The sequence below is a fragment of the Botrytis deweyae genome, assembly GCF_014898535.1.
Source record: "Botrytis deweyae strain B1 chromosome Unknown BDEW_001, whole genome shotgun sequence".
Classification (NCBI taxonomy): domain Eukaryota; kingdom Fungi; phylum Ascomycota; class Leotiomycetes; order Helotiales; family Sclerotiniaceae; genus Botrytis; species Botrytis deweyae.
The window spans coordinates 1,328,980-1,349,150 of record NW_024066208.1 but is presented as its reverse complement, the minus strand read 5'-3'; the positions used below and the strand labels follow the sequence as shown (position 1 = coordinate 1,349,150).

At 45.0% G+C, this 20,171-nt stretch overlaps 6 protein-coding genes across 6 annotated transcripts; 4 read left to right on the top strand and 2 right to left on the bottom strand.

Moving 5' to 3' along the window:
- Positions 1–2,480: 2,480 nt before the first annotated feature.
- EAE98_000399 (uncharacterized protein) lies at positions 2,481–3,132 on the bottom strand (the record flags this gene model as incomplete). The annotated part of the gene is made up of 2 exons (XM_038948017.1): positions 2,481–2,649; positions 2,702–3,132. The coding sequence occupies 2 exons, from the start codon at positions 3,130–3,132 to the stop codon at positions 2,481–2,483; spliced, it is 600 nt and encodes a 199-aa protein (XP_038815694.1).
- Positions 3,133–8,109: 4,977 nt separating this feature from the next.
- Positions 8,110–12,607, top strand: EAE98_000398 (uncharacterized protein). The gene is made up of 2 exons (XM_038948016.1): positions 8,110–10,087; positions 10,186–12,607. The coding sequence occupies exons 1-2, from the start codon at positions 9,021–9,023 to the stop codon at positions 11,936–11,938; spliced, it is 2,820 nt and encodes a 939-aa protein (XP_038815693.1). The 5' UTR covers positions 8,110–9,020; the 3' UTR covers positions 11,939–12,607.
- Positions 12,608–13,063: 456 nt separating this feature from the next.
- EAE98_000397 (uncharacterized protein) lies at positions 13,064–13,607 on the bottom strand (the record flags this gene model as incomplete). Its single annotated transcript, XM_038948015.1, has 2 exons — positions 13,064–13,297; positions 13,320–13,607. The coding sequence occupies 2 exons, from the start codon at positions 13,605–13,607 to the stop codon at positions 13,064–13,066; spliced, it is 522 nt and encodes a 173-aa protein (XP_038815692.1).
- A 373-nt stretch (positions 13,608–13,980) lies between these two features.
- Positions 13,981–15,107, top strand: EAE98_000396 (uncharacterized protein; the record flags this gene model as incomplete). The annotated part of the gene is made up of 2 exons (XM_038948014.1): positions 13,981–14,026; positions 14,083–15,107. The coding sequence occupies 2 exons, from the start codon at positions 13,981–13,983 to the stop codon at positions 15,105–15,107; spliced, it is 1,071 nt and encodes a 356-aa protein (XP_038815691.1).
- A 622-nt stretch (positions 15,108–15,729) lies between these two features.
- On the top strand, positions 15,730–17,058 carry EAE98_000395 (uncharacterized protein; the record flags this gene model as incomplete). The annotated part of the gene is made up of 3 exons (XM_038948013.1): positions 15,730–16,599; positions 16,651–16,816; positions 16,958–17,058. 3 exons carry the CDS (start codon positions 15,730–15,732, stop codon positions 17,056–17,058), a joined length of 1,137 nt encoding a protein of 378 aa, XP_038815690.1.
- A 681-nt stretch (positions 17,059–17,739) lies between these two features.
- EAE98_000394 (uncharacterized protein) lies at positions 17,740–19,826 on the top strand (the record flags this gene model as incomplete). Its single annotated transcript, XM_038948012.1, has 4 exons — positions 17,740–17,938; positions 18,039–18,524; positions 18,584–18,716; positions 18,770–19,826. The coding sequence occupies 4 exons, from the start codon at positions 17,740–17,742 to the stop codon at positions 19,824–19,826; spliced, it is 1,875 nt and encodes a 624-aa protein (XP_038815689.1).
- Positions 19,827–20,171: the final 345 nt, after the last annotated feature.

Sequence of the window (20,171 nt, the reverse complement as noted above, 5' to 3'; positions counted from 1 at the left end):
ATACCCGCAGCTACTAATGTCCGAGTGATGCGATAGGGTATGATTGGATTGAAACGCGCGGTTGGAAAATGGAGGGTAAAACGGAAGAATAGCTAAGCAGAGGAAGAATCACCCATATCGGATAATGGGGCCTGGCGGTGGGCTGCTTGTAGAATATTGATGGATAAATGTAACCACTCCGTTGGGACCCTTCTGAGCCATACAATCTTGATGAGTGATGCTACATTTTCTACTATCTTTGGGAAGGGTGTGGGAACAAAATCGACGATTAGACGATTGATGATTTTGTCGGCTGCGACCTGCGAGGAGGTGATTGTATCACATCGAAACCCAATAAAAAGAAAACATTTAGCTCTACTTACCGGAGGACCTAATCATTAGTAGAAAGTAAGGAAACCCAAAGGGATAAAAGAAAAAATATACTATTCCATCTAATGCATAACATAATAATTCACTCAGCATCATGCCCAGCCATCAGATAAACATGCTTATGCAAATTCGGACAATAGATTGAGCCGATCTCAACACCGTGTAGAATCGGATGTAGGCACTGCTAGGCACATGAATAACCTGAACAACATGAATATCTTTGAGTAGGTAGTGACAATACATCACATGTATACATCCGACATTGGGACATGTATACTATGCATGCATGGTTTTATATGGCAATGACATGATGACTTACTTACTCATGAGTCGAAATGAAGGGAAAAAAACATGTCCACATTCACTCCCGGAATGAGTTTCTCCAATTTCTCCCTCCCATTCTTCACCTCAAAACTCGCATGATGTTATCCATACGTCAAGACAATAATCGTTCGATTCTCTCTGCGAACGACCCAGCCCACCCATCCACAATCTCGGCGAGGATAACTGTTGGCTCCCCCCGAAAGTAGGTACGATTGCGATACGGTACAGGCTACAGCATCGAGAAGGTACGGAGTAGGTTCCTGAATTTTCGTCCCATATTTGAACGATTAGCCTGTCACCGTCTCCATTCTTCGACAGGAAATTTCTCTCGCAGGCATAAATTGCCATCGCCAAATCAAGGATCCCATAAAATTTCGATTAGCAACTTCCCCATAATCTCGCTCTTCGCTCTTTTCTCTGATTGGCTGCTCGTCCATAACATGACGCTCCGTGATTTCGCACCAATAATGAACCATTCTTTTTCTAGGATTGATACGAATCACGGCATATCCGAACCCCTCATCGGTAGTGCAGTGCAGATTGCACAGTCTTGGGTTACACTTTGCAGCCTCAATGACGCTAGACTACCCTCGAATCCAGCTTACAACTGTCGTCTCCCCCTCTCCATCTGCCTCACGATCCGCATGGAGCAAAAAGGAAAAACGTGGGATCATCTATTCAATTTCCCGCTTGTGGAAAATTTTAACGAGTGGCCTGTGGGATGCCGGTATGATTTTGGCATTTTGGGGCTAACAAGCGATGTGCGTATCAGAATCTAGACTTTTGACTCCTTGGAGTCCTACCCACCGACCTTCACTCCACGTAGAGAGCTCGGATATTCTTCCGCTCCCCAGGGCTTTTCTTCTTCTTCGTCTATTCACCCCCAGTTGTGTAACCCCTTGTCGAAACCTAAATAAATCAGAGAGTCCCAATGATATCCATGTTAATTACCCTTCAATTAATAAAAAAATACCCAGGTGTGGTTTAAAGCTGACCCAAGGTGTTGGTAACACCTAACCGACCTGCCTTTCTCGGCTTTGATCGCACAAAGTTCGTACTTTTTCGTGCAACGGCCGGTAATGAGACCCCCCCCTTCGATCTGCACCACTTGTTGTTTACCCATTGTCTGGGTCTGTTATAGGTATTGGAAATTTGGGGACTATCTTTAGATTTTGGCATGACACGCAAATGGGGATTCTGAAGATTCCAAGCTGACAGGCTTGCCGTTTGCTCGTAATTGGACCAATCAAATCTGCTCAAGTATGTATCATCTCTTAGGCGAGTGGCATTGACTCCCGCTAGGCAGCTTATGGTAATATATCGTTCTCGAAAATCCCGAGACAAGATGACCTTTCGTGACGTTGGATGTGTGCGGCACATGGATGCCAAGAGTCCCTCAGCCAGAAGGAATGTAATGCTAGTCCTTGTGGAAGGCCGACCAGACTGTTCTTTCGTGCTGTGCCCAATCTCATTCGTTCAATTCGATTTGAGCCCCAAAGAAAGTAAGCCCAAAGGCATGGAACTTGTTGGATATGGAAACTTCTGTGGAAGGTAAGTATTACTTGGGTGCTTGAGGAGAATTTTACGTACTGAAGGAAGATTGCTACATGTTCAAGCCTTCTTAGTGTTCCTGCTCGATATTGGCATTAATATTGGTTTTGTCATGAGAAAAATCACATGGTTCACTCTTCACTCCACTCTGATGTACCGCAACTCAATTACAACGGTATTTCCCAAACCCCTCCCGGGTTATTCGGCAAGCACGTCCGACGGCATTGTGACTGGCCTTATCGTGGACTTCGTGGCACCCATGAAGGGCCATTTCCCACCCCTGGAGCCTTGGCACCAGACCCGAGCTGCTTCTCCATATTATCTGCAGTGAGGAGTGTAGATAATTTTGGTTGGTCCCAAATCTCGGCGCTTGTCCCTGCAGACAAGAGGCACAGTCGGGTCATCCTACCAGTTCTTTGGATATCAGTTTCGGTATATTCCTTTGACATGGATGGACTGGATCATTTTCAGAACAGAGCATACTTCTTGCTGACCGCGCTTAGCCGTTGGAGTAAAATTGCCATCGTTGGCTTCATGGATTCTTGCGGGAATACCACGCTTTACACCAAACGAGTCGTTGGAATTTCCACGGAGGTCGTGTCCCAGGATAAGATTGAAGATTACCCGAAGAGGCCAAAGTTGCGAGGAGGCCACAAGCAATATGGGGAGGGGGTCATGCTGCGGCCCGTTTGCGGCACTGTAGAGATATGCACTCGGATCCGAATCCGGAAATATGAGATATGCGACTCGTCCGGCTCTTGGGAGAGGAAAAGAAAAGAAATTGTTTATATCAACAAGGGACATGTACCGAAATGAAATGCTGTAGTTGCTTTTTTCCCATCGACGAATCGATCTTGGCATCTTTTCACCGTTGGCGTCTTTTAGCATTTAGTGGCTTGAGATGATCCTGAGAAACCCCTGAAGCGCGGCTCTTTTTTGCATCTCACGCTTGCATCTTCTTGTTCTTTTGCTCGCTTCTACTCATGATTGACATTTCAACATTTTTCATGATCAGCCGGGAGCTAATGGATGTGATGTTTGAGGCTTTGAGCACATAGGTGGATCAGTCAAACGTTCTTTTTTTCTTTCTCGTTTGCTTGTACATAGAATCCAGATTCCAGACAAGTTTTACCAAGTAAATTAAACCTAAACGAGTTGGAGGCCGCCGGAGCACGTCCCTGATGAGGGCAAAGGGCATCATCACCTGCATAATTCCAGGTTATCGAAGCGTTACCTTGGGAAGCAAGATATTGTTTTAAATGTTTGAGACGAGATTTGTTGTCAAAGTTCAAACGGAACATGTGAGTCAAATGTCGTGGCCTTTTTTCTCATCATCACATAGGTGGTCATATACGACCGCAGAGATACGGTAGATGGGATGTACGCTGTATATTGATCATGAGAGGAAGGGCTTGACTTGGACTGCTCAGCGATGATCTTTTCACCATGTCTTTGGTAGATCCTACTTACCCGTGCCTATCATTATGCAGCACTGTTTTATACGAACATTTTGCAAGATTCATTTCGGAAGCATGATGACCGGTGATTACTCATGTGTGTTACAAGACAATCAATACAATGAGTGGAATGGGTGGAATGGGTGGATAGAAGAGGAAAAGGTTGTGCAATGACGACAAAAAGCGGGCGGTCGGCGACCAATGTCATTTGTAGGACCCTGAGTGAGAGTGTGAACAAGCTCGGTAGTCACATAAATTCAATCAGCAGAGTAGCATACCGGTTATCAGTATTTTGTAGCGAGTGGAGATGTATTGATTGTGTTGTATTTATTGTATTTATTGTATTTATTGTATTTATTGTATTTATTGTATTTATTGTATTTATTGTATTTATTGTATTTATTGTATTTATTGTATTTATTGTATTTATTGTATTTATTGTATTTATTGTATTTATTGTATTTCTTGTACTTATTGTATTATTGTTTTTTTGTTTTCTTGTCTTATTTTGTTTTATTGTATTTATTGTATTTTGTCTTTATTGTTTTTATTGTTTTTGTATTTTGTTTTCTTGTCTTTCTTGTATTTCTTGTCTTTCTTGTCTTTCTTGTCTTTCTTGTCTTCTATGTCTTTATTGTCTTTATGTCTTGTATTGTCTTTCTTGTCTTTTTGTCTTGCTTCTGTTTTTCTGTCTTCGTGATTTCATTGCATTGTCCTGTGCAATCAGACTACCCAGGCATGTGTGAGGAAGAGGAGCCTTCCTCCTTTCGCCTCCGTGTGAGAAGGTATGGAACCCTCGTCAGAGTGAAGACTGATTCTGATGGAATTTTCAACCCATTCTCGGAAGTTCGAAATGATGATAATTCCGGATCCATCTCTATTTCCCAATAGGCACTCGGGACCGAGCGTTGTAAGTACCGAGGGAACGGCACGGAGGTTGGCGATGAATCTGAGGGGATTTATCGCAGCTTGCCAGCTCTTACGTTGGACATTCGCAAATTGCAAATTGCAAATTGCAAATTGTATGGTGGTGGTGGTGGTGGTGGTGGGGGTGGTGGGTGGTATGGATAATGGATGTTATACGTCGTATAGAACCAACCCTTCTAGTCGTTGGTGGATTCGTCAGTCAGGCAAACCTGCAGGTGGTACGATTAGAGAATGATTACCAATTCCAACACAGCAGCATCCCGTACGATATTACCCAACTTGGCTAAGGGGGTAATCATGCTTGTTCCCACCCAGATCCTTCCTTTTTTAGAGACACATTGTATTATTGTTTAACGATATTGAAGAAATCCCAACCGCGAGAAATAAGCAAAGAGGTCCCCTGATGTTCGCCCAAAGAAGTCAAACGTTTCATCTAGGTTTCCTTTTTCACACTCATTGAGCCATGGCTGTATGACCATCAAAAAGAGCCAATGAGCATGTTGTAACATTAGAAGTGGTAGTACGGAGTAGAGATAGATGGCGAGATGGCTGGATAGAGAGATAGAGAGAGAGCATACATCTATCTTAACCATGTACCTACTACGACAGGCCCAGAACATTTCACATCTTATTACCGCACCAACCTACCTAGGTAGGCATCCAGCACGCCTTCGGCAAGCACATAGATCTAGGGATGCAATGGCCGTAAGAATTCTTGGTATCCCGATTTCCCATATCATCGAAGGTCGGGTAGAAGCATTATATGGAGACATGAGGCGACGGGGATGTGGATTGCGTTTCCCCCATGAACCTGACTGAATGGTTGCTCTGAGCACCTGCGCAAGCACTAATTTCGCATTCGCTTGCACTTCCACTTCCACTTTCTACCGGATTTTTGCAAATGATGCTGCGAAAGTGGAAAGTGGAAGGTGGAAACCGATGAAGATGAAGATGGAGATGGAGATGGAGATGGAGATTGAACATTGACAAACTCAAAAATTTATGGGGACGGACGGCAGTGGGAATGGCAGCTGGGTACTTGCAGCTTTTTCTGGAGCCCTGTACGAACACACCAATGACCGGCCAGAATTAATATTCTGTGTATAATTATTTGGTACAGTATATCGTATTACTAATCTACTCGTTGAACTCGTTGATCATGATGGAAGATCCCTTTCGAAACGAGAAGGATGTTGTCTGCTGCGTACTCCATACATCAACCACGGCAAAACTGTAATGATGCCGGCCGGTATCGAGGTATGATTTGGGGGACGATGAGCACAGGACCATATCACAGTACGTCTGCGTTCACACAATGGATGATGTACTTCCATATCAGGGTTCCCTGCGTATATCGGCCGGTATTTGATACTAGTTGATGACAAAGTGTGTCAGACCTCTTACTATTTTAGAAGTCCAATGTGTATCGGACTATCAAGTGTGCAGGCTACTGACTACAACAAAGTTTAAGAGGGTGCCGGCGTCAGTAGGTTTAATTATGTCGTTCACGGCTTGCTAGACGGCACTAAATGAGTCAAACTTCATTCTAATAGCCGACACACCAGTAGGTAACTTGTGCATGTTTGAATAATTCCAAGCTACAGAGGAGATGCCAATCATTACAGTTGACATAAGACGCTAAACGATCTTATCAGTTTCTGGGCGAGCAATGGGCGATGGGCGATGAGCGATGGACAGTGGATGTACCGGTAGACAGACCATGATGCTATGAACCATGTGAATGAATACCGGTAGACAACAATACGGAAGACAGGTTCCTTTTTCAGAGATCTTTATACATCCGGCTCTTACTCGTGATGTGAGGAGATCAAGTCAACTGTTTCTTAATGTGAGCAAGTCTATTTTAGTATCATTGTACATATATGATACTATATGATACTACTTACTACTTACTACTTTCTATCGGTATGTAAATATACCAAAAAAGGATATGTAAAATATAGACAGATAGATACCTCCCACCCGGCTAGGATGCATAATCAAATACCTAGCTACCTGGTCAAACCTTCATCCCTGATCGGTCTTTATTAAATCAATATTCGTATTTTCTCTTTTGTATTCCTTTTTGCGAGCTGGCCTCTCACTCTCATACCTTGCTCTGCCACGCTTTATTCCTTGTCGTGAAATACTGTACCCATCCCCCGGTTAAGCCCCCTCCCCAAATTGAATACTACTCTATCTCAGATTTCTCTAAAGAAGCTTGGTGCAGAACATGGCACTGTGGTGGCACCAAATGACAATAAAGTTTGATATTTTATTTTTTTTGGCCATATTCATACCTACCGGTACTAGATGGCTCGAGATGGGTAGACTGACGGCGTGGTAGCCAACCAGGCCTAGGTAGGTAGGTCTTCACATTCATATTCAGCAGACTCAGATCCGTATAAAGTCAATCTGAATTGAGGGCTCCAGTCGGCAGTGAGCTAGTCCTCATGCTATGTAGTATCCCTAGACCAGTACCACCTATTATTTGATAGACCCAGGGGGCTTTTTTATCTATTTATTTATTTATTTTAGCAATTTATTTATTTATTTATTTATTTATTTATTTATTTATTTATTTATTTATTTATTTATTTATTTATTTATTTATTTATTTATTTATTTATTTATTTATTTATTTATTTATTTATTTATTTATTTATTTATTTATTTATTTATTTATTTATCATTTTCCTATTTCACTCTTATACTCTCCGACCACTCTAACCATTTCACATCGTCTCTGAGCCGCCACGGATCCATGGATCCATCCCTAGTTCCCTCGTTCCATAGATCCCATTCCGATCATTGATCCATCGATCATTGTTCAGTGTTCACTTCTCATACCCCACAAGTTCGACCTTTTGCACCGTCGTTTTCTCGCCCTCTACCTTAATTAATCCTTTCGCCTCTCGACCCATGTTTCCTTATGCCGAAGCGCGAAAGTGGACGAATGAGATATTATTGTTTCCAAATTTGATCAAACGGGCTGTCTGGATGTGGGCACGACGATGAATGTGGATAGGGATGGATATGGATTGTGATCTCGGACTAGGAAAAGTAGCTCGATGGTTGAGAAGTTATTCGAACACGCTACCAACTACCACACTACCATGCACACTACCATCCATACTACTCGTAGCATGCTGGTAATTTCTGACTCCTCCCTCACCCGATTACCGGTACTAGAGCATTGAGTTACTAAGGACTTAATTACTACTCGAAATACTCCGTCCGTACTAGACTCTACTCTGCTCTGCTCTACTCTACTCTACTCTACTCTACTCTACTCTACTACTCACTCCTCACTCCTCACTCCTCACTCACTCCTCACTCACGCCTCACTCACGCCTCACTCCCACCACACAAACCCCTCCCCAAGATCCAAGGGAGAGAAAAAAATAAAATCAAAAAGCTTGGATTCGATGTGATGCTGAGATTTAAGGGATTTCTAGATCGATTCAGTCCTAGTCTCCTACTCCTCTTTAGTCTCCTCTAGTCTCCTCTAGTCTCCTCTAGTCTCCTCTAGTCTTCTTTAGTCCCTTCTTGGTCTCTTCCTTTAAATCTACGAAGCAGATAATCTTTCATTATCACATACATATATTCACAATCCACCTTTTCTCCACGCCAAAAATTAAAATAAAATACCAACACCTTCGTCGCCTTTTCGACCTTCCTCCTTCACTTCTTTCCACTCCACTCCACTCCACATATACATATAACATATAAAGGCCCGCTCTTCAAACAAGCCCTTGTTTGATTCTAACCGGTTTTCTGAACTGCATGTTCCTTCTGCAATTACCAGGTTTAAAATCCTTGACTCCATCTTTTTAACGCTTGCTCTACATCTATCCATCCATCCTACTTCAAATACCACCCGTCTACTACCGCACTACCACTCCTATCCTACGACTAAGCACACTTCGACCAGCCTTGCACGAGCTTTTGCTTCCAGAATAATGGGTTTGTCCGAACTTGTGGTCACAGCATGAGCCACACTTTCAATTTTCCATTACCGACAGGATTCTTTGATACCAATATACCTATCACATCTCAACTCCCAATTCGGGTCCTCCTCGTGTCATTGTTACATTGTACTTCCTCACTCTACTCACGATTCATTCCAATCACCGTTCCTGCCTTTCCAATTAAGCCTGGCGGTACTTCGCTGCGACTGCCGTTTTTGAAAACAGCTCAACTACCCTTACTCGAGGTCAGCTGAATTGGTTCAGTATCGAAGCAATTACAGCATCCTGATATATTTGACACAAACCGTGTCTGTGCCACATTGCTACCTTTAAGGGAAGGATCTATACCGCCCTTGTACAAATCTTAGAGACCAACCATATACCCTCGTCTATTCCCAAGCTTGAGTATACACCCTCAAGAATGATATTCTCCCAACCGCCCACCTCACCTTTCCACGAACTGGTAAACACAACCAAGGATTGCTCCCCCCTTCACAACACTTCTGAGCAGCGAGTAAACGTTTTGCGCGAGAGAAGTGACAATAATACTTCACTATCACGGTCCCCTGTTTCTGAACTCAAAGGACCTTTCGACCACGGAAGGAGAGGTGACATGTACCAACCAGCCCATAGTGCAGCTCCTCGAGAGCAACTCCCATCAATAACCAGTCTTTTTGGCGGCGCACCACCTCCAAGTAGACCTGCGCAATCACCATACTCTGAGAGACAGAGTCCAATCTTTCCATCTTCATCCCCTCAAGATGGCCGTCTACCTACTACACCTTTACATCAAGACCGCCCATTTGATGCAAACTTTCAGCGTTCAGCACCACGACAGTATACACACGCCTCTCGACCAGATTCGCTCGATAGGCTAGGTTATCCTGCTCCATCTACCCGTCCCAACGTGGGATCTATGCCCGAATCTCCTCGATACGCACCCCAATACTCGAATCATGACCCACGACAAGGTCAAATGCCTTCGGGCAACAACTGGTCACCTCACTCCGAATCTCCTCGACAAGATCAGTTTCCAGCTTTGAGAGCTCATCCTGATCAATACCGACACCAACATCAAGTCTCTAGATCTGAACACGAGACAAGACAGTTCTACCGTGATCATGCCCCCGCTCAACGAAACTACCTTCCCACACCTGCCGGTACTGTAATGGGCGAGCCTGTGACGGTCAAGGATGGTCTGGGACCCAAGATCTGGACAGGAACTCAATTTTTACCTCGTTTCGTCAGACAAGCCGACGTTGCGGGTGAAGGGATGTGCTATTTCTACGACGATGGAACTCACTGCAAGACAGTCATTGATGGGGAAAATGTAAATGCTCATTGGGGAGTCACCAAAGCGGGGAAGCCAAGAAAGAGACTTGCAATTGCGTGCATCACTTGTAGGGAGAAGAAGATTAAATGCGATCCAGACTACCCTAGGTGTGTGCAATGCGACAAGTTTGGCAGGGTGTGCAAGTTCAAGAATGCGTAAGTTAGCATAATCAAAGTGACATTTATGTCATTTATGCAGACATAATTCTGCCTCATAATTTGTCCCGCTTTTGCTGATGGTAGTCTTTCAACAGTCCCCGAGGAGGTCACAACTCCCCAGATACGCCTCCAGCTGACTCGGAAGATAGCCTACCTAGGCCAGGTTCTTCTTTGACTGACGGTGAATCTTTCAGAGTCGAGGAACGTGAAGGGAGCCATTCAGTCTCGCCGCGACAAAACTTACGCCGAGCAAGCCCGGAAGTAGAGCAGCACACCAAGAGACAGCGCAACGGCTATAATGATTACACTCCGGTAGCATCAGAAGCTTCACCACGACTTTCTGTTCAAGACGCAACATCCCCAAGAGCTGCGTGGGCTGAGCCAGAGAGTAATCGATTAAGTGATCATACCTTACAGACAGAGTGGCAAAATGACCCGTTCCACTCTGCAAACACAGATCTCGCCAACGAGCTCTTGACTGTTTTCTTCAAACATGTTCCAGAGACAGCCTATTTCATGTTCCCAAAAAATCAATTCAAAATCTGGGCTCGTTCTACCAAGGATAAGTCCTTAAATGACCTCACGCTCATTTATTCCATACTTGCCCTTGGAGCCGTATTCTCACCTCGATCTCAACACAAGCATCTGGCTGCACGATATGCTGAAGTCGCCAGATATGCATGCGACCGGCGCCACATCGGTATTCAATTAGTTCAGGCTCGTTTGTTGTTGGCTTTATACTATTTTGCAATCAACAACCCCAACGATTCATGGGATTTCTGTGGGTCCGCTGTGAGGGCTGCCACTGGCTTGAAGTTGAATATAGAGATAGAGAAGAGTGACGATGCTTACCGCAAGAGTTTTCCCTTCGGGCTCAACTTCAGCGGATACGCGGAGTGCAGAAGACGCACCTTTTGGAGTTGTTATCTTATGGATAGATTCAATGGATTCGGCTCTGGGCATCTGAGCATGATTGACCCAAAACACGTATACCTTCGCCTACCTTGCGATGAGGAGAGCTTCGAAAACCAAGTCAATGTTCAAAATCCTCTTTTTGAGGTTTCAAACCCGCGATCCCTAGACTATCCACGGACTTTGAACTTAATGGCATACGTAATAAACGTGGCAACGATTTGGGGTGATGTTATGTCCAACATATACAGCAATTCACAACGACCACAACCAATAAGGAGCTCTGATTTCAATGAGTTCTATCGATCTACCATGGATCGTCTCTCAAGTTGGAAAAGCACACTGCCAAACCGCTTTGCTATCCCAGCGGAATCAATGGGAAGAATGTCCGATGGTGGAGAACTGGGCACCTACATAACGATGCATGCACTGTATCACACAACATTCATGAAGCTCCATCGATATGTTCAACCTTACAACCTTGACGAGTCACAGCATTCTCGTTACATTTCTATAGCCGAGGAGCAAGCGAAGAAGTTTTTGAAAATCATGGATATTGTAGCTAATCGTCGTGAATCTACCGGCATGAGATCGCCAAGCTCAAATACTTCCATCGAATTCTCCTCACCCTTTGTGGGATATGCTATTCTCTCTGCAGTCGACATTCTCTCGGCTAAAACACATAAAGCTTCAATACTCTCCATCATCGACTCCTTCTCTGGTGCACGATCAGTTATTGCCGAGATTGCACAGTTTTGGCAGATGGCAAGGATACAGGAAGCACTCATCTCGGGACGCGTGGGTGACTTGATTGAAATCGATCGCAGGAGCTGGTCGGCTTCTGCCAAACAATCAAGCGCTGGATTTTTTCAGATGAGTGAACCATTGGAGAAAACTTTCTCTCGTGAAAACGATGGCATTTATTCAAAAGTATAAATGCATTTTAAGGGTTGTTCTTGTACATTATTACATTTTTATTATATTGATGACGGGTCCTCTAGAGGAGAATGGAATGATACCAAGAGGCGTTTGGGATTGCTATGCATTTGCATTTTGCATTTTGGATGATTATGAGAGCATCTTGCATAGCGAGGCAGCGGCATAGGTATGGAATACAGTACATACCGGATTCTTAGTTCTCAATCAATTTACATCAATGACATTTTATTTATCACCTTGGAAATCTGTTTTATTTTGTTCCAATAGTCAAACTATGGATTGTGTATACATAAACTACAAACATGTTCTACATTTACCAGCTCTTCAACATGACCACTGTGACAAACTGACAACACATTGTACCCTGCACTAACACGCCTCAACATCTAGGAACTCATCTTCACCACTACAAGTAATAGTCTCACAGAGCATCTGATCCCTCCACCACCGCCTCAAACACCTTCACTCCCTTCTTCAAACATTTAACCGTCCAAACCCGAGCACACCCCCATCCTTCTCCAACTCAATCTGTTCAAAATCGACGATCTTTCAATGTGGAGAGCCAACTTCCCTAGCACCCCACAAACCCACAAATCACCTAGACTATCTACACCACTATAGGCACCACTGCCACACCACTACGTCCGTACATCGAGTTTCACAACCGTGTCTATACGCTTTACGTCAAGATCGACCGACTCTGACATTCGCCGGTGGAATAAATGCAGTGGGTGAGCTAAGGCACACGGCGGAAACGAAATAATCTCCTAGGTCGGGAGTTCTCAGGCTTCTGGGAATGCCGAGCTGGGTCTGGGATATGCAGGAGCCGCTCGGCAGCTGACGGGTCTAACTGCTTCGGGAGAGCGGAAGCGATGCACATCGCTCGTATGTAGGTACTTAGAGTTTTTGGGTGGGTGCGAGGTGTTTTGGGTTAGTGAGGGTGGGGATGCTTGGTTAGTGTGTACCGGTGGGCTGGGATTTTTCTGAGGGAAGGGGACACGTAGAGAGACTACAGAGGGCTTGTTTGTTTGGGATGGGGGGTGGGTATGGATCTGGGATTGGGGCGGCGCAGATGACTCGGTAGTGGTGCCGACGCTTAGGCGGTAGATGAGGAGCTAAGAGTTAGGGGATCGGAGTTGGGAGGGAGGCCGGAGTTTTGACGTGGGCTTTTAGACGAGGAAGGCGAGGGGGAACTGGATTGGGATGGTCAGTCGGGTAGATAAGAGAGGAGGAGCTAAGATAGGGAGTTGGCTTTGGTGGTGGTCTTGGTCTTGGACTCTTGGTCTTGGTTTTTGGTCTTGGTTTTTGGTCTTGGTTCGGTGGGTATTGACTCTTGAGGCGGGAGTTAGGATGGAACTAGAGGTGAGGAGTAGCGCACCATAGACACGAAGAAGTGGCTTATGTGCCGATCAGGTGATGCTAGAAAACGGACTTGTCGATGATTGCCGGATGTGCGAAGGGGAAACCCCCAGAGGTTCGAGCTCTCAATTAAGGTGATGAAGGAAGTTGTGGTGAGGGAAACATCGGTGTTCAAAGTTGATGCACCGAATGGCAACAATCGGTAATCATATTGCACCGAATATCTATCACCGCACAGGTGAAGAACACGATTCAATCCTTTCTTTCGTGGTGGTCTTGAACGGGAATCACTCGTTTTGACTTTCATGTGCGGTGTAATAGATAGAATCTCGGGAGAATGTTTGTTACCTACTCGATGAAAGTCTAATTTCAGAGACCCTTGCTATATTCAAAAGTCTATAAAAATATTTTGTCTAAATTAAAGGCAAAATATAAGACATCAATTCTAGCAGTTCAGTAATTTATCCATGGATGTCGTTGTGTCTACTAAAGCCTTGAATATGAGGCATCAAAATGGAAAGTTTTGGCGGTGAGAAATGGGTTGGCAGAATGAGCTTGGAGTATCAGAATTTCTTATGATGCTTTAATGATGTGTGATGATAGTATTGAATCTTTTTGTGTATGACCTAAGGACTTTATATCTTAATCCACAATGATGCGATGAAGCTTCTACAACCAGAATGGAATTTCCTTCCAAGCCTTTGACGCAACTTACTGGATCCAATGGTGTGTATAATCTTCGCATCTATGAGGGAAGTACCAAAACTAATTCGTTGCCCAAGGACCGGTTCACGCATTAACATACTCATCTTCTCCCTCACTGTATATCTTAACGGGATCCGCCGACCGCAATATCCGATTGTATAATCCTTCGCGATCCGCAGCTTCTTCGCAATCTCTCGCTCCTCATCAACCTCCTAAACCTAGCCAATTGATCCAAACTTATTCAGCGCATGGCTACGAAGTTCTGTCCATAGCCGTCGCGTCAACAAACGCTACGTTCGCGTCGTGCGGCGGGGACCGTAGCGTATTTCTCTGGGATGTTCAGACAGCGAAGACGATTCGGAAGTTTGGGGGAAATAATGGACATACATCTCGGGTGAATAGTGTGGTATTTGCGGGAAGCGAGGAGAGCTTGTTGGTTAGTGGAGGGTTTGATCGGAGTGTGAGGATTTGGGATATTAGAGCGGGGAGCATGAAGCCGGTGATGGTTATGGAGGATGCGAGGGATAGTGTTAGTGTTGTTTTGGCGGGGAAGGGAGGGGATGAGGGGTATGGGGGTGGGGAGTATGAGATTGTTAGTGGGAGTGTGGATGAGAGGGTTAGGTGGTATGATATTAGGGCTGGGACGTTGGAGACTGATGTTATTGGGCGGAGTGTGACGAGTTTGATGAGGACGAGGGATGGGAGAGGTGTTTTGGTGGGGAGCTTGGATGGGTGTGTTCGGCTGATGGATAGGGAGAGTGGAGGATGTCTGAAGACTTATAAGGATGAGGGATTTAAGAATGAGGAATTCAGAGTCAGGAGTTGCTTTGGGGGTAATGAGAAGTGGGTGTTATCGGGGAATGAGAATGTTAAGGGAGCAGATGGTGAAGTCGTGGTCTGGGAAACCTTGACTGGAAATGTTTTGCATAGGATCAAAGTTGAAGGTTCGGAAGTCGAAGGCAAGAAAAAGATTGGTCGGGATGGTAAAGAGAAAGAACGTACGAACGTTATCAGTGCCATCGCCTGGAAAGAGAATGGCAAAGGAGACCAATGGTGTTGTGCTGGTACTGATGGGATAGTCACAGTTTTTGGACCGTCATGAGCGCAAGATTCGTTGATTGAACTGTGATATTTGACCCTTGTCTATATGGGCAATTCAGAAGTACTTTTCAAAATGCTGCCACCTACACAGGCTCTAAGATGAAGTCTGCCGCCAAGCTCAATGCATACTTTCCTCCCCGGAAAAAACAAACATTCCTTAGCAAAGCAGTACACTTGGTCGGCCAAGAATTTCAGCAGCGTAAGTCAAGTGTGGTTTGCTTTAAGCCCAGCGGCTTATTGGGAAGAGACATATATTTGTTCTCCTCCGTTGTCAAAGTTAGAGCATGGCTCCAGTTTATTGACAGCGAAGTGTTTACATGACAAATTGTAAGGCTTTCGCATACAGCACATTGGATGTGACATTTCACTGCATCAATAACCTCCGATGCATGCAAACCGGTAGTCACGACGCAGAATTGCTTTAGTGGCGGAATCATCCGAACCATCCGATAAGCACCTGCGGGGAACATTCGATAACGACAACACATCTGTGGCGCGGGGTGGAGGCAATAACTGCATTTTTCATCAATCTCATATACCAATAGATATTCAGTTAATATTCCATATACCATTTTGTATGATACCCAGTGCTCTCCAAGACAATTGAAGCCTCATATTCACAGATGCCTTACCCAAACGTCTTTCACCTTCCAGGGGAAGATATATCACCTTCCACAGACATCAAACCAGCATCCATATCCCAACCTCTCATCAATAGTATTCCACCTGATCTTCTTCCCCGGTTTGACCCCGTCTACGCAAAATATTATGCCCATTACTCGGCGGGACGATTGGCTACTCATCAAATTCCAATCAAGGAGTTTAGGGCTAATCCTCGCAAATACAGCATCGTATACGGACGTGCTATAGCACCTGACGTACATTCTATCACCGATGTTCAATGTCCAGTCACGCCGTCTAGCGATGGGAAGAACAGCATCACAGTGAGGATTTTTGAACCAGCTCCAACTGTTAATGAAGGGAAACCAAGACCCGCGTATATCAATTTTCACGGTGGGGGATGGGTCTTTGGGGGCTTGGAAACGGATATGGAGTTTTGTAAGAGATTGGTTGGGGAATTGGGTTGTGTGGTTTTTGATGTGGATTATAGGCTGGCGCCGGAATATCAATGGCCTATTCCGGTAGATGATTGTATTGAGGCTTTTAAATGGATTGAATCGGATGAGATGGTTCAGAAGCGAAATTTGGATAGGAAGAGGTTTGCGGTAGGAGGGATAAGTGCGGGTGGTATGTTGGCGGCGGTTGTGAGCCATGCTTGTAGGGATGAGGGAATGCCCTTGAGTTTTCAATTGTTGGGCGTGCCAGCGGTGGATTTGGATGTATATGGAGTGGATGGAAAATTGATGGAGGAGGGATGGGATCGGTACCCTAGTTATAGGGAGATGGAATTTACGGTGCCGTTGCCGGTGGCTAGGATGGAATATTTTGCGGCACAGTTTCTGGGAGAAGAGAGGGATCGGGATACTTATAATGCAAGTTTTCGTTACCCCTTAATGATTTACATATTAACGAGTGAATGATAGAATTGGAAAGTCTCCCCTATACTAGCGACCAACTTTGAGGGGCTTGCACCGGCTCTCATTATGACGGCGGAGATGGACCCTCTGAGAGATGAAGGTAAAGCTTACGGGGAAAAGATGATTGCGGCAGGTTCTCACGCCGAAGTTATTTGTATGAAGGGAATGCCGCGTAAGTACAATCGGTTCCTTTCGCGCACCCCTGATTTTCACTGTCTGCATATTTCTCTTTTGTATCTCTTTTACTTCCAATGGAGTTTTACTTTGGTATTCAACTACACACATGGAAAGCACTAATGATTGATCGTTCTAGATACTTTTATGATGATGGATGATATTCTCGAGAATGGTAAGAGGTACAATCGTGAAGCCATTCAAGCTTTGGCTACTGTGTGGGGGATCGCTATTAAATAAGGCTGGATTGGAGTCGTTAAGATTGATGGATGCGGAGTTCGAAAGAACAATCAATTGGTTGCACATCATAATGGCGTCTTTCTGCGGTTCATCGTTTGCAGATACTTGTACATTACGAATAGACAGGGTTAGATAGAGCAATTACCAGACAGCACCTTTATCGAAAGTGACGATCGAGAAACTCGGGGTTTAGACAACATTTGCTTTTGAAAGAAAGATCCTGAGTTGACATGTTGGGTTTGATGGCTGATTTTTCAAGTCTCTTTTGACACATTTTAAAGCGTATAAGTTAGAGTTCAGGAATTATACTTACGAGTATATAAAAGGGGATTGATATGAGCAGGAGCATCTCTCTTTATTGCCCCAATGTTGCCTCTCTCTCCACCTTTAAGCTTCGGCCGAGTAACGGAATAAGGGGGCGGTCTTTCGGAAAAGCTTATCGGTTCGGTGTAACTAATCATAGTGGGAACTCCTAGAGCTTGCTTTGTAAACTCCAGTGGATTCACTGATACGTTATCAGTAAGCAAATATCGATACGGAGTAAGTAGGTATCTAGGTAGATAGAATTCGAATGTATGTTCATTTTCCTTTTCTTCATAGATAGTATCTCATTATCTGTTGTGAGTGTTGATTTTTGTCAATTGTGAATACTTGCATCTTTATTCATCACAAATATCCAAAATGGCGAACAATGAAATGGAAACCCCGGAATTCCTTCTCGCGAATGGAATCAAGAGCATGCATCACGAACATGAAGATGCCAAACCACCTTTAGATTTAAGCCATCATTTTTCCCGCGTAACGGTGGCTCGTCAGCAGAGCGCCGTGAAAAGTTTCTACAAGTTCTTCCAGATCCCCGGAATCGGAAATTTGGCTGGAGGTAAGCTTCACTCAAGCCGGCGTTCGCCACGCTACAACGTTCCACTAGCAGCAGCAGCTAGATACTGCACGTCGACCAATGTGTTAATCGATTGTCTCAGGTCTTCCCAACGCGGCCTTTTTCCCCTACGATACGCTGGAAGCCCAGATTGCACAGCCGGAAAGATTCACCCCCAGTCCGAATGAAGCTCGTGGGGCGGACGAGCTTTCGCCAAAGCTCGCGGCGACGACGATCAAAAAGTCGGCGACGGATGCGTCGAGACATTTGTTGATTCCCCATTTGTCGACGACGCCGAATCCGCTGCAGAAAATTGATCTCACGACGGCGTTGCAGTATGGACAGGCGCAGGGATATCCACCGCTGTATTCTTTTGTGCGACAGTTTGCGCGCGAGAACCTGCATCCGAATATTCCTTACAAGGGCGGGGCGGAGATTCTCTTGACGTGTGGATCGACGGATGGGTTTTCAAAGGCGATTGAGGCGTTGAGTGATGTTTGGAGTGAGGAGAGAGATTGGGTGAGAGAGAGGCCCGGGATACTTTGTGAAGAGTTCGCTTATATGACGGCGGTTCAGGCTTGTAGACCAAGTTAGTATATGCAAGGCGCAGAAATGGAGAGATTGTAAGAGTACTAATATAGTTTTTAGGAGGAATACAGGTTGTTCCGGTCAAGATTGATCTCGAAGGAATGATCCCGACGGGCCCTGGTAGTCTCGAAGATGTACTCGAGAACTGGGATGATTCGAAGGGTAGAAGACCTCATATGATGTATACCATCACGTAAGTATCGTCCTACCTTTCTTATTGTTATCAATACTCACTGTGTAAAATAGCATTGGCCAGAACCCCACCAGCGGTACGCTGTCAATTCCAAGACGCAAAGAACTTTACGCCATCTGCAGTAAATATGATGTAATGATCATTGAAGATGATCCATATTGGTACCTCCAATTTCCGTCCGCCGCAGGGCTGCAAGCAGAAGCTCGCAATGAGACTTTACCCGAGCCAGAAGCAGTGCACACGTTCAAAAACTCCACCGGGTACGCATATCTTGATAGTCTCGTCCCATCATACCTAAATTTCGATTACGATGGACGCGTGATCCGTCTCGATACATTTTCGAAAACGGTAGCGCCGGGCTGTCGTCTAGGTTGGATAACGGCACAGCCAGCGGTTGTCGAGCGTCTTTTGCGAATCACCGAATGCACCACTTCACCACCATCTGGCTTCGTTCAGGCAATGATCGCGGAATTGGTTATGGGTCCTCAAGCTGCTTCTGCCGAGTTTAGCAAGAAATCCCGAAACGAACAACTCGCATTCACAGGGTGGAAGACTGACGGCTGGGTACGTTGGTTAGAGGGCTTGAGAGGCACATACGAACGCCGGATGAATAGAATGTGTGCAGCCCTCGAAGATGGTCGCTACTACGTCAAACAAGGCACTTCCAAGGCCATCTCCGATTCCGAATGGGCGGTCATCACCAAGACGAAGATGTATTCTTTCGACTGGCCGCGCGGTGGAATGTTCGTGTGGATTCATATGCATTTTGATACTCATCCACTGGCCAAACAAGTCCCTGGGGCCAAACTGGCGAAAGTGCTGTGGATTTTCCTAACTATGAAACCCCATCTCGTCCTCGCAGCTCCTGGTGCGATTTTTAGTCCCACGCCGGAAATTGCAGAGGAGCGGGGCTGGCAATATTTTAGATTGTGTTTTGCGGCTGTGGAGGAAGAGGAGGTGCAGAAGAGTAGTTTGAGATTTGCGGAGGGAGTCAAGGCTTTCTGGATGATTAAGAATAAGGAGGATTTGGATGATATCGATGTTGAGGCAAATAATGCTGGGGCTATGGAGGGCGAAGTGAGGAACTTGGGGATGAATATGGCTTGTTAGATTGCGGGGCCAATGATGATGTGATAATATAAGGAGTGGTACATTTGGAAGTTGAAACATGACGAGGCGCTTTGGATTTGGATGTAATATTTAAACACAGAATATAAGATTGTGTTACAGGATACAATTTATGTGTACTTATCGTGAGGTTGCAAGTTAAATACAGATGATGTAGGAACAAATCAGAGATGTGAATTGTTTCAAGCCACCTGTGTCCCCGGGGCCTTCCACGAGGTGTCTTAAGCGAAGATCATAGGGGGTGCTTACTATGAACAATCAGCCCTGAGTGATACGTTGCACAAGTTAACAGTATGCGCATGGGAGAGATCTGTAATGATTCGTTCG

Bases quoted from the DNA above. Each gene is read 5' to 3' on its own strand.
- EAE98_000398 (XM_038948016.1), top strand. From the start codon at position 9,021: ATGATATTCTCCCAACCGCCCACCTCACCTTTCCACGAACTGGTAAAC. The intron at 10,088-10,185 runs GTAAGTTAGCAT...GTCTTTCAACAG, and splicing joins GTGTGCAAGTTCAAGAATGC to TCCCCGAGGAGGTCACAACT.